Raw genomic sequence first — 14,316 nt, 5'->3', positions numbered from 1 at the left:
TTTTGAGTATGAATTCATTGATAAATAAATAATGACATAAATATAAGCCTATGTGGGACCTTGCATAAATATAATTGCTGTCTCCGCCAAAAAAATAATCGACCTATAAAGTTAGGATTTTGGTTGTGAACTGTCTTGTGTTTGTAAACAAACAAATACATCAATTTGGGAGGGAAATGAATGAAGAACACATTGCACACACATTTCTGTGATTATATTGAGTAGGCTACGTAGCCTAGAGCAACATTGTCTCCTTAGGTGAGGTAGGCACTGCAGAAGGCGCTCTAAACTCTCTTTTATAAACTCTCTACTCACTATAAACTAGGCTACTCGCTATGAAATTTCTACTGGCTATACACTTTCTACTCACTATAATAATCTCTCTATTCACTAACTCTCCTGACTCTGTTGACTCTCCTACTGTAACAACCCCAGCCCCGTGTCGCGCTGCTCGCGCAGCTTTTAAATTCAACTTCGAAGCAGTGACGTGGGTGTGTGTGAAACAAAGCTTCGGACGTCACTGGTCACGTGATTATCCCAAAAAGAATCAAGCTCCGATACAAAGCTTCATTCCAAATTGGTTCATGTTTTCGATACATGCCTCGAAGCAGGGGGTTCACGGGTAACATCACTAGCATTCATTGTTTGGGTTTGTTCATGAGAGTTTAACCGCAGCCAGACCGAACAACAAAGATATAAATAATATCACATCCATACAGGGATAGTAGTATACAGTTGTTAAAACGTAATAAAATATATGACACACTGGTATCGGATCAATAATCGGTAGCGGCCGATACTCAAGTTCAGGTATCAGAATCTGTATCGGGAAGCAAAAAATGGTATCGGACCATCTCTAATTACAATTCTCCTCACTCAACACAAATATTAACATATAATCTCCAATATTATAGGAATCATGTTCCATCAGTACAACCAATCACATCATGTGTTCAGAGTGTGTCACAAAAAAAAAAATTTTGTGTGTTATAAACACAAAAAGGACATGCAGAGGTTTTATTCTCTGACGGTCTGTTATTTCTTTATAGCAGATCAGATATGTACTAGCTATTTGAGATTTGCTCTGCAAGTCAGCCCATTCAAACCCATTTCCAATGTCCCCAACCGTTGAGGCGGGCTTTACGTGACGACGATAGTGCAGCGACGGCGAGCAGCTTTTTGTTTACATTCAACATGATGGCTACCGAAGCGCTGCGTCACCCAGATCGTTGGTCTGATTGGTTGGCCTATCCAATGCGCCCAGAGGCATTTGAGTGGCGTCCATTGGTGACGCCCCTTTGGAAATGAACTGTCAATTAACCTTTCCCAGACCCACTCTCAGTTACAACTGAGAAGGGTCTGGTGTCACCCAGGCTATATATGTACAGCAGACCGGTGACAATAGTGCTCCCACTGCCTAGCTAATTGCTGCAGCTCTGCATTGCGCACTACGCAGGTCAGGCTTTTGTAAGATATTGGTGCTCACACGGAGCTCATACCGCCCAGTCCTGGCAGTTTCAGTGCAGAGCAGCAGAGACTTGCAATCAGCCAGCAAGACATGAATGGGAAGGGATGGGGTCCTCCATCACCCTGAAGGGGTTCTCTTCGCATTGTTGACCGGCTCGCTCTACATTATCCCTTACATATTTTTTTTTTAAAGATTATTTTTGGGCATTTTAGTCCTTTATCTTGACAGCTGAAGACATGAAAGGGGAGAGAGAGGGGGAAGGACATGCAGCAAAGGACCGCAGGTCGGAGCCGCACGTCAATGAGTAAACCTCTATATATGAGTGCGCACTCCATGAACTGAGCTACCCAGGCGCCCGATCCATTACACATTTGATCAGATATACATCAAGTTTCTGTTGTGAAGAAATAAAGAATTCACTTTAGACTGTCTGACTGTCTGTTAATGCTGTGAAATATTCCAAAAACTCCATAACGTTAAGTTACATTATACTCCAGTAGTCTCTCCGACCTCATTTCAGCTAATGCTAATAAGGGTTTGACAGATAAACGCATGATTTACACACAGGTTAATGTAACGGACAGAAATAACAGCAACACGGATCCATCATAAAACAGAGAGAAAAAAGACGGAATGTATTTTCATCCGTACATTTGTTTTTAAAGTCAACAAAAAGGACACAAATCTGGATTAGGCTAATGCTAATGAACTGAAATTAGTTCTGACTCTGAGAGACCTGGGGTATAAAATGCATAATGCCTTGCAACATAAAATAGAGCCAACTAATCAATAAAAACTCAAAAAAAGTTGTAACTTAGCCCTATTACTAAATTATGGCACATTATATTATAACACAGGTACTCAATAATCTATTATTACCATTCATCAGTTGCACAGCTGATAAATAAAATAAATATAAGGTTGAACACTACAAAGTCTTGCGAGTTTAATTCACTACAAACGGCAGCTACAAACATAACAAGACACAAATATCTTATATTTTGGTTTTCACCAAGTTCTGCAGTTGCTTCACTTCCTGTGGGTCAAATACGGACAGCACCACTCTGCCACTGCAACCCACTTTGTGGTCGGAGGTTCTAGTAATCCTGAATTTTAAAATCCTGTCAACCATGCTGTCAAGAGGATTCAAGCATTCTGATGCCACCTAATGTCTACAGTTATTAAAACAAAATCTATTTGTTCAGATATTTTTTTACACATTCAAACATTTGAATTAATTTGATGAATTAGTTTTTTACTCATTCACACATGTGTATGTATTCATAGACATTTTTTTCACACATCCAGATATGATGGTACACACGCTACAATCAATGGCCCTATTTTGTTTCCATAGATTTCTGGCCTTAGGTCTTTGCTCCTATACTAAAGGCTACAAAATCAAATCTTACACCTTGCCAATACAGCATGCATTCAAATACATTTCACATCCTCCTAACTGTGTGTCTGGGTAGTGGACTAAAGATAGCAGTCCAAGTCTCTGTATACAATATTAAGCATAGTTGGACGTGAGGCCTTGACTCCCTCAGAACCGTGGGAAGTTCACCAGCTTGGGCATTAATTGCCAGCAAGGGAAATGTCAGGTGCTTTTAGCTGTCGTCACGAATGGTAGATGTAAAAAAGAACTGCAAGGTGGGGGGAGCCGCTGAGAGCTCCATATAAATGACCTATGAAACAGAGGCCTGTAATTGCTGCACTACTCTTCCAACGCGTATAATCAACACCCACCTTCCCCTGCCACAGCTGCTGGAAACAGTGGGAGTTATATCTGCTTTACATAGAGAGTGAAAGCAGTCATAAAATGACTGTTCACTATATAGAGAGACAACACCCCAAGTGCTTTATATAATGTTCAATTTTCTTTTGTTAATATTTTCTAAGGGGAGCTGATGGTGTTCAGTATTTGAGTCACTGCAAGACATACACACTATCTGTGAAGAGACCTCCCAGCAGCCCTAGGAGCTAGACGTGGAAGGACAAGGGGGAAAGGATGAGGGATTCTCTGAAGTGATGGGAGAAGAAGCCACTGTGGCAGGTCTGGTGGATTGTGGTGAGGTTGACCACCACAGCACCTCTCCTCCCTCCAGCACCTCTCTACTTTGCTGCAGCTGGTACCCTCAAGCACCTCCCCAGGATTGTGGACTGCTGTTTTGAAGCCTTGAGTTTGGTGATATGTGCCTCGCCATTTTCTTTTTTTTTTCAACCGGATGTAATGATTTTTAACGAGAGGGTGGAGCTTGGGAGGATGACGCGGCCAAGCCAGTGTTGTTTATGGTTGCAATAGTGCTGCACTGGCAAGCAGCGGGTGTCTCTCCCTTTAACTTTATTGATATTGTCCCCATGGGGCAATTTATGGTGCAGCAAGGCATACATGCAAGACAATTAGACACACAACACAACAAAAGACAACAAAGGAAGGAGATCCACATGAAGTGGGGCACTGAATAATAAACACATGTAATACAACCAAAACATTTCATTTCAGATCACCAAAACAGCAATCCGATTGCACTTCTGGAGTGAGGAGCACTAAGAGGTGTGTCCTGGGCTCGAAGGGCTCCCCAGCACAGTGGCTCAACTGCTGCCATCTTAAAGAGACTATCTTTGTCAGGAGTTGGCTTTTCTGCTCAAAGATGTAAGGCACCCTGAGGCGCGGCCAGTGGCATTGGAGCCTCTAATGCCACATCGCACAACTTCTTGTGCCTATACAGCATCATCACTACCAGCTGCATTCATACCAAATGCCAACCTATACAGCAGGGCAAACCAGAACCAGTTTCAGGGAAACTCCAGCCACATCCATCCAACTAGGTCCAACTCCAGATCCAACTAGGTTTAAGACCAGGATCCAGGCTTATTAGTCCAAGGCCCATAGCTGCACAACGGACTTGGCAACTGGACTTGGTAACCGAGTCCAGTTGCTCTTTGAATTTAACCTTCTATGACCTGAATGACTGAGAATCTTTTTTATACGTTATTTCTACATTATGACTTAAAGCTTATGAACACACCAAAGTCGGAAGAACGGCGGGTGTGGTAAACATTTCCATGTTAACAGCAAGCTCCACCAATCAGAGATGTCACTGTTACACTTAGGCCTGTGGGTAGTGTAGTACTTCACAATGAATATTCACCGTGAATGAAACATGTTTTCTTAAAACAAGGCTGATACGTCTGGTTTCTGCAGGGGCATACATCTTTGTTTCACAATCTCGGAGCTTGTGGTAAGTTTACCTTGCATGGTTTAGACATTATGGCTAACAATCAAAATCCTTATGGAGAAAATGAATGGTATTTTTACTTCCGGAACCACACTGTAAAGCTCTATTGGCCTTGAGTGTCATTCTAGTTTCTGTTTCAATATTCACTTAAAGTTTTAAGGTGTATTTCCTTTTAATGCAATATGTAAATCACTTTGCCTTACAGTTTTCCCTTTAAACTGATGTATGCACTTACTTGTCTTGTATTAGCTCTGTTTAACCTGCCATTTATGTTGAATGAGTCTGTATTTTTGGAAAACTCAGGACACTCTTCATAGCTAACCATGGGTGGGAGGTAAGGGATGATGAAGTGGTGGGTGAAGAGTTAGTGAGGAATGTTAAAATGTGAATTTTCTCCCCTAGTACACATTTATTCACAAAAAAACATATTTTAAATCCACTGAAGTCAGGAGGAAATGAAAAACAATAGATGGCAGCAGGGTCACTTTAAGGGATCACATGTTTTTTTTTTTAGCTTTGACCAAACACTTCCTGAGGTTGGGTGACCCAGCTGCATCCTATCAGAAGCCCTGTCTCCTCAGCAGCACTGTGGTGTGGAAGTAGTGTTGCCTGGGACTCTCATTATGCCAATGGGCCAGACAGAAGGAGCTTGTTACTATCATGAGGAGGAAGACAACTCTGGGCTCCTATAAATAGCGGTTTAAAAATAGCCTTAGGTTCTAGTTATGACAAGGAGTCTCAGGGAGGCATTTAATGCCGCTTGATCAGCTTAGAGGCTGACAAGCAGACATCTACTGTCATCTGAATCCTAGGGCGTAATTTCCACTGAGGACATGTTTAGTCCCCCAATGTTTCAAAATCCTGTTTGTGTCCCCCTCCCCCTACTTTCTAATTCGTTTGATATTATTTTATTGATACATCTCGGTGATCAGCCCCTATTTTAAACATTAAAGAGAGTAAGCCACCTTTTACATAGTTTAGTTCTATTCTTTCTTGAAGAATTTGTCATTGTGAACTGAATTATGTCCTGGATTTTATATCACCATAGTCCATAGGCTGAGTTTGACATTCGAGCCAGGGGGGGCAAAAAAAAAAAAAAAAAAAAAAAAAAAAAAAACTCATTGTAGCAACTGAGACCTGGGGAACACAGCACGATCACATATGGACAAAACAAACATGCTAAATAAACATAGGTTTATTTTTTTAAGCAGATTTGAATTTACATTGTAACAAATTAAAACCTCGAGCTCAATTTAGTTAAAAAAAGAAGTCCATAACGCATATAATTCTTGAGCGACAGATGCAAAAAATCCACAACAATCTCTGTCCCCACAGGGCAGGCACAGACACAGCCGCTCAGCTGCTGCGCAGGCTGCACGCTTCTCTGTTCACAACGCTGCCTGTTCTGCTTAACGTGAAAAAGCTTAACGTGGTTTAATGTACCTCAACAACGATCACCAAATTTATCATGGCCATATCTTGAAATGAACCCTTATGCCTGTCAAACGAACTTGACAGGCTATGGCGAGGAAAAAGCGAGGAAAAAGCTTGTACCTAAACAATGATTACCAAATTTCTCTCATATTGCTCCTCATAACCACTGAAAACTGTCAAAAAATCTAACCAGAAATGTGGTGATGATTGATCGTTGTTTAGGTATATTAAACCACGTTAAGCTTTTTCATGTTAGGACTTATAAAGCCCATGAGAACCGTTGGGAGTCAACCAACAGCTGCTCCGCTGCCCTGCTGAAAATGTGAAGCAGAAACGCTAAATGTCAGATAACGTCCATAATAATTGGACTTTGGGTTCTATTTTTTGACAGTTTTCCGTGGTTATTAGGAGCAATATTAGAGAGAAATTTGGTAATCATTGGTCATTGTATACGTACATTAAACCTGACCTGCGCGAAAGAGAAAAAAACGTATGCGTCATTGTACCAAACACTTCTGGAAATGTACCTCCGAATGCGTCTCTGTCCCCAGCACATTTCAAACCAAACTGACGCCCGTGGGCACGGCTGTGTTGGAGCACAATAGACAGACGGTGGCAGAATGCCCCGACACTTAAATTCAACTAACATGTAGGTTAACAGTGAACAATCAGTGTTGGACCTCCAGTCTGTTGAGATGCCTCTCCAAACGCAGAAACCAAGCGCAATCGCACCATAAAACGTTAAGACACGTTAAGAAAAAAGATCAGTATTTTGCCGTAATCCAATGACATGAAAACAAGTCATCCACAGTGATCAGTAGATTCACAAACAGAGTCACGGTGTATCCAGCAAGGCCTATACGCGCGTCACATTCACCAGTCAGCTCCAAACAGGTGAACGAGGTGAACTTCGCCGTTTAAACAAAGTGGAATAAAACGTATCAAAGTCCAAATCTACACAAAACGCGCATTCAATTAGTAAGCTGACAGAAAAGGTTACACTCTTGTCTAAATCCAACCATGAACCGACACATTTTAAAGATGAACCCAAAGCAATGCATTCATATGCTTTTAAGTTGTCCAGTAGGGATTCACCTGCTTTTGTCCAAGAAATTGCTATTCACTGCTATTCCTGTTTTTACTCAACAATGCATGACATTGGATTGCCAAAAATAATCATTTAAATAAGGGTGAGTAATGTTGTCAGTTTCTAAGCAACACACACACACACACACACACACACACACACACACACACACACACACACACACACACACACACACACACACACACCTACGTCATTTCCTATACACGGAGGTTCTGGGAGCATCCAAAATCAGCGCTCCCTGCCAGTTGCGCACAGATCAGGCTCCGTCCTAGAAACCCGAAGGACTATAGAGTTTGTTCTGTGGACAGAATAAACATGAAGAAGGTCATATACATTTTTAAAATTTGCAAGGACAAAGGGAGTCTTCCACGGATTTGTATTTGCTGGGTTTCACATATTACACCGGACACTATTTGAATCGCTGAAGCTCGTCCCGGTGAAGGCAGCGGTAAAGCTTTTGTTATACGTGGAATGAAAAGACAGAAGGACAAAAATAACATATGATTTATTCAGTGCAAGACGAATGTGAGCTTTGTCTGGGACAATGGGTTGTTTCTAGCTGACACACCGTGTGCAGCGCACATCAGCGCCGTTATGCGCGTAGCCTATAGATCACCGGTCACCTGTTGAAGTTGCCCGATGCGCGGTGAGCTATTTAACGTTTTGCTTTCAAACGGGAGGATCGACTTAAATATCGCTTTAACATATGACTGGCCCGTTCTACCGGCTCTGTATGATGCGCTGATTCCCCGTTATGTTGTAGGATGAGCGCTGATCTGGAGCGCGTTTCGCTCAACACATCGGTGAACTCGGGCGGCCGTGCGCTTTCGGCAAACGTCCGGAGGCTCCACAACACTCTCAACCTGCTGCTCAGCGATCTGGAGAGAGAACAGTTCATCCACTGTCTCAATGTGTACCACGCCAAGCGCAACGTCTTCGACCTGGTCCAAACTCTCAAAGTGATTCTCAACACGCCCGGCAAACGACAGCTGCTGCCCATGCTTCGCCTGGTCATTCCGAGGTCCGACCAGCTGCTGTTCGACCAGTACACGTCCGAGGGACTTTACCTGAAGACAGAGCTGCTCCCCAGCAACGGCAGCGCAGAGGTCTTTGGAGACGAGGGCGACTCAACTCTGCAGGAATATGTCAGTTCCATCCATGAGCAGCCCCTCACTTCCGGCTGTCCGGACGGTTTCAGCGCCGCCGCGGAGCTGTCGGCTTCCATGGCCCCGCCGTTTTTCGAAGGTCCCTTTGGAGAAGTGCGCAAAGTCACCCTGACGCGCTCCAGGAGCCACGAGGGTCTAGGCTTCAGCATCCGCGGGGGGTCGGAGCACGGCGTGGGGATCTACGTGTCCCTAGTGGAGCCGGGCTCGTCGGCCGAGAGAGAAGGACTGAGGGTTGGGGACCAGATAGTGACCGTGAACGACATGATGTTTGACAATGTCACTCACGTAGAAGCGGTCAAGGTAGGATATTATGCAACCTCAGGACTGCAGACTGTCCGTGTGTGTGTGTGTGTGTGTGTCAGAGAGAACATGCATTAAGCACTGGGCCATGGAGACCGGGCCATTATCCTTCTTCTCTAAGTTTTTCAGATTCAATGAAAAAGCTGACTAAATTGACTTAAAAAAATCTTCTTCAAAACCATTTATTAATTGCATTGTTTTTGAAGTTGTCTACAATCAAGCCACCAAAATACAAAGAAATGTGAACATAACTTTAAACGTAATGACTATAATTGTATCTGGTCAACAACACAAAGCGATAGTTGTTTAAAAATGATTTAGGTTCATAGGTCATATTATAATTATTAAATTATCTTGCATCCTCCACATAAAGATTAAGTTTTGTCTGGGACAAAGGACATCTCTTACTTAGATATTCAACTGCAGCAAGCCCCCTGATCTGCCACTTGAGATTATATTAAGCAAAACCCAACACAACGTCAGATCTACAATATTTGCCTAATGTCTGTTCACACATAGGCCTATCGCTGTATTAGTTGTCGTGGGTGACTTGCCAGGGTTTCGCCCAGTGTATTGCAAGCCCGGTGGCCCATTGGGCCTACAACTGGGAATTATTTGTATCTATTTCAAAGATGTTTTTTAAACTACAGTTAGCCTACAGAGGGGCGGCTTGGTTGGAAACTTAATTTCAAATCTCCAGTTAGCTTTTAGCACTGACTTAATGTTGGGCCCTATCTATATCTAGAGAATCTAGAGGTGTGAATCTTCACTGATCTCCCGATTCGATTACGATTGTCATTCGATATCTCGATGCATCACAATGCAAATACATTTTTCTATTAAAGCCATATAGGATATTTGACTTGACAGACTGCATTAAGAGGCAGCATGGTGGCCCAATGGTTAGCACAGTGGCCTCACAGCAAGAAGGTTCTGTGTTCCTTTCTGTGTGGAGTTTGCATGTTTGCGTGGATTTCCTCCGGGTGCTCTGGTTTCCCCCACCATCAAAAACATGTACTAGGTTCTCCAGTCAGTACCCTTGATCAAGGCACTGGCTCAGATCTGGAGTTGGTCCCCGGGCACTGCTCCCTTGAGGGATGGGTTAAATGCAGAGAATGAATTTCACTACATGTACGTGTATGTGACAAATAAAGTACCTTTAAAAAAAAAAAGATACTGTATAGTTTTCATCCAAAAATACAAGATATAAACAATCTTTTTTATTTAACAAAGTCTGAACACAGCAGACATTGCACACACACACACACACACACACACAAAATAACTTTTCAAGCTTAAAAAACAAAACATTCTGCAGTGCTCTAATACTAAATAAATTGGATACATAAAACTACAGCACTGAGCACATGGCACTTCCTGAATGTGCAAAACGTAACACAATATGTAAACAGAAATGTTGTTAGGCCTACATTAAATTGTAAAAAGAGTCATTTGAGAACGTGCTGCTTTCCAGGCGGCACGTTCTTTTTTATGTGCTGCCTGACATAAAATTAATATTGAGCAGAATTGAGTTTAGCCTATTGGTCCGGCCCTCCACAACAGTCCCCGTTTCTCATGTGGCCCCTTGGGAAAATGAATTGCCCACGCCTGGACTAGAGTCTATCATTGGTGTATTAACGAGCGATTAACAAGCGACATCGTTGCGTTAAAATCAGCCACTGCATCGATGCCGCATCGTCCATGTTCATTTCAACACCTCTAATGGAATCTGTCTTATAGCTTTCTTAAATTCTCAATTTTGCGATTCCTTCAATGATTCTGTTATCAAAGAAACTATTGGGCTCTACATTAATGCTGCCATCAGTCTGTGAGTGGCCCCAGCCAAGCCCTCGTCGAGACACTTGCCACCGGGCTAAACAACTTTTCTGGGGGAAACCATGCTTGCTATCCTACAAACTATTAAAGGAGCTACCAAAACAAGCTAAGTAACGCTATGATCGCTACAACAAACATTTCTTTTTACTTATGACTAATTTATTGATGACTCAGCATCATTATAGAAAAGAATCACTTCATCTGATGTTTAAAGTGAATAAAATAGCCTTGCCAGCCTACTTACTACTTCATTACTTACCAAGTCAACCGTTCTCAGGGATATGTTTTCATGCTAATCGAATGTGATGTTTTTTCGCAAACCGCTAATTACCTTAACACTAGTCATCGGGGCAAGGGTAAAGTAAAAAGAAATTGCTATTTCTATACCACTAACAACAAATATAGCATCACACTTCCACGGTAGCATAATGAGGGTCCCTACGCCGTGCTTGAGCTATGTTACTGGTTACTGGTTGCACAGCGTTTGTCGTTCAACTGGTCGTGACTGTTTTCCCAAGATGGCGCCCGCCTGTATACGTGAACGGTACTGTCTTTCTAAACTATCTTTTTAATAAACTGTCTGTACACTTACAAAGTTCTCAATGCTTGTAAGGACCCTCATTATGCTACCGTGGAAGTGTGGTGATATTTTGAGCCTTGTTAGGGGTGTAGAAATAGCGATTTCTTTTTACTTTACCCTCTGCCCCGACGACTAGCATTATAAGGTAATTAGCAGTTTGCGATAAAACAGGTCACATCCAATTAGCATGAAAACATATCCCAGAGAACGGTCGACTCGGTACACATATGTAATTAACCCCTAGGTTCATTTTGCGCCGGATTTGTCCTTTAAATCATTTAGTTTCATATGAGATGAATTAATATTTGATGAATGTTCCTTCGAAAGAAGTTTCTTCCCAAGACTATTTTGCAGAATCACCATCGCTGCGTCCAGAGCTAAGTGCTGCCCAAGACTATTGTGGTTAGAGAAATGTGTTCCGAGTGAACACAGTGAATCTAGTAGTAGATTGAAAGAAATGCATAAAAGTTGTGCTAATTCAGCTCTGTTTAGTTCCGGTGTTGAGACGGCAAGACTTAAGGACCGTCTACAAACTACAACACCAAAAAGAGATACAACTTTTTTACAACTAATTTAATGATTAAATAAGGTAGTGTCTCCAAATTACCTCATTTATAACTCGTCTCCTGCTAGTTGTACTACCGCACTTACATTTAAAAAATAAGCATATTTTTGTATCTCTTTTTGGTCATTTGTAGACGGTCCCGAAGCACTCGTCTTGCCGTCTGAACACCGGAACTAAACAGAGCTGAATTAGCACAACTTTTATGCATTTATTTCACATCTACTGCAGTCAGATTTACTGTGTTCACTCGCGAGGAATCACTTTACACTTGTAATGACATTTAAAACATGTTAAGAGGCTAAAAGCACGTTTAAAACTTGCCCGGTTTCAGCCTCCTGGGTGCAAACTGTAGCAGGAGGGTGACATGGTGTAGGCAACACCGATTGTTTTCGTTTTTCTCGCTACTGACAGCACTCCAAATTTACAAACAACAGAGCTATGTTTTGAAATCAACTGGAATTCTCCTTTAATCTATACAGATTAATCTAGGTATTTGTTCTAGAAGGTGTGAAAACTCTCCAGTTGTCTCTCCGTCAGCCCTGTAAAAAAAAGACCTGTAGTAGATGTATCATAAAGTAGGCTATAGGAAATCACGTTCTTTTATTTTCCATGGGATTTTAAATATAGCATGTGTGTATATACACACACTGCAAAAGTTGACTCAAAATCTACTTATGGAGAACAGGCAAAGTGGTTATTCTGGGCTCTTTTCGCCGCCATCAGCGGACTACGCTCATACTGCTGTTCTCTTAGGGATTGATTGAATCACTCTGCTCTGCCACCTTAAAGCTGCCTGTGAAAACCCAGCGTCAGACCTCTGACTCTCTTTGTCTCTCCCTCGCTTCATTTCTTCGTCTCTCTCTTCCAGCTTTCTCTCTTTCCCTAGTTAGAGTTGTGAATTCTTTTTAGAAACTCTGACAGAATATTAAACCAGGAGACTCTCCACTGAGGAATGTGTATCAATAAAATTTGCATCGCCACATGAAACTTAAAAAGGAAATAGATATTCGTGGGGCATTTCAGTGATGTTTGCTCTACAGTCTACCTATATATTTCTGTATGAAATTTGGAGTCTAGGAGCAGAGGCTCTCTGTGTGCTGTGTCACCAGCTAAAGCTGAATAGTAAATAATGACTTAAGTTAAACTGTATGAAGAAGAAGTACTGGGGGTAATGCAGATGCACTTCAAATAGACAGGGATAATTCAAACTAGTGCAAGAAAACATGTTCATGTTTATAGTTCACCAATTTTTATTTCCATCTGTACATCTGTACATACTTTTTACATGAATATTGAATGAATAAATTAATTAATAAAAGTTTTTTACATTTGCATTTAGCCATCTCTCCTTTGTGAGATGGGGCAGAATAGAGGTTAAGACTTTGATAACAGTACTAAATTGGACGTTCTTACTGTAAGTTAGTTAGAGAAGGTGTGTTGTTAGTTCTAACAGCTGGTGTCACCTTAGGGGTTGGAAAAGAGTTGCTTTGTTTTGCTGTCACATTTCTCACCTGACTATTTGGAACATTTTTTCTGCACTATTTTACCTGTCTGTTGTTTAACTGCCATTGCACAGTTTATCACTCACAGAAGCAGTTTGAACAGGGACCTTAACTTTGTCAGCTAGAATGTCAAGGGTCTGAACCACCCGGTTAAGAGGAAAAAAAACCCTAGTACATCTAAAAGACTTGTGGGCAGGAATTTCCTTTCTTCAGGAAACCCACCTTTGAAGGCCAGACTATTCCCGTTTGAGATGGGTAGCCTTTTCATTCTACTTTCCAGGCTAAGGCGATGGGCGTTGTCATATTGATTGATAAGAACGTAACTTTTACCCCCCTCTGAATTCATAGCAGACCCAAATGGATGCTACATTTTAGTTGCGGGTCAACTTTACAACACTAAGGTCATGCTAACAAATATATAAGCTCCTAACTTCGATGATGCCCAGTTTTTCCATCGCCTTATCAAATTACTTCCAGATCTAAATTCATACCTGCTTATGATGGGAGGAGATTTTAATCTCTGTTTAGACCCTGGGATGGACAGATCATCAGCCAGACTTGGCTACATACAATCTTTGCTCTTAGAATTTAGCATTACAAATGTATGGCGTTTCCAAAAAGTAGGGAGTACTCGTTTTTTCTCATGTACACCACAGCATAATTGACTATTTTTTCACAGACAATAAATTGACCCCCCTCCATTCGATCGTGCGAATACCAAACCATAGTAATATCTGACCGCATTACGCTTGTATTGAAAATACATTTACCTGAAGCAAGAGCTACTAGAAGAAACTGGAGGTTCAACAACTTTTATTAGCTGATGAAAAGTTTGTGAAATTGCTGTCATAACAAATTCTCTTATTTTTGGGAAATTAATATGACCCCAGATATTTATTAGACTGTGTTAGACTGTTTATTAATTGAAGGAACTGGCGGGATTATATTTAACTGGAATGATACTTTATATGATTTCATGGGACTAATAGATAGATTTATTGTTTGATTAAATACTATATAGTACTATAGTATAATCTCTATATTCTGTGCTAGACTGATGCCATATTTTGTTTGAATATAATATTTCACAGCAGTATGCTGTTTGTCTAACCTTG

At 41.5% G+C, this 14,316-nt stretch overlaps 1 protein-coding gene across 1 annotated transcript in view; it reads left to right on the top strand.

Moving 5' to 3' along the window:
* Positions 1-7,518: 7,518 nt before the first annotated feature.
* whrnb (whirlin b) overlaps positions 7,519-14,316 on the top strand; it is a 139,634-nt gene continuing 132,836 nt past the window's right edge. Inside the window, exon 1 of the mRNA XM_028577761.1 lies at positions 7,519-8,718. Coding sequence (XP_028433562.1) covers positions 8,017-8,718 — 702 coding nt within the window. The 5' untranslated portion in view covers positions 7,519-8,016. The remainder of the gene's footprint in view (positions 8,719-14,316) is intronic.

The sequence above is a fragment of the Perca flavescens genome, chromosome 5, assembly GCF_004354835.1.
Source record: "Perca flavescens isolate YP-PL-M2 chromosome 5, PFLA_1.0, whole genome shotgun sequence".
NCBI classification, from domain to species: domain Eukaryota; kingdom Metazoa; phylum Chordata; class Actinopteri; order Perciformes; family Percidae; genus Perca; species Perca flavescens.
The sequence above is the reverse complement of the archived record's forward strand: the minus strand, read 5'-3'. Positions and strand labels throughout refer to the sequence as shown.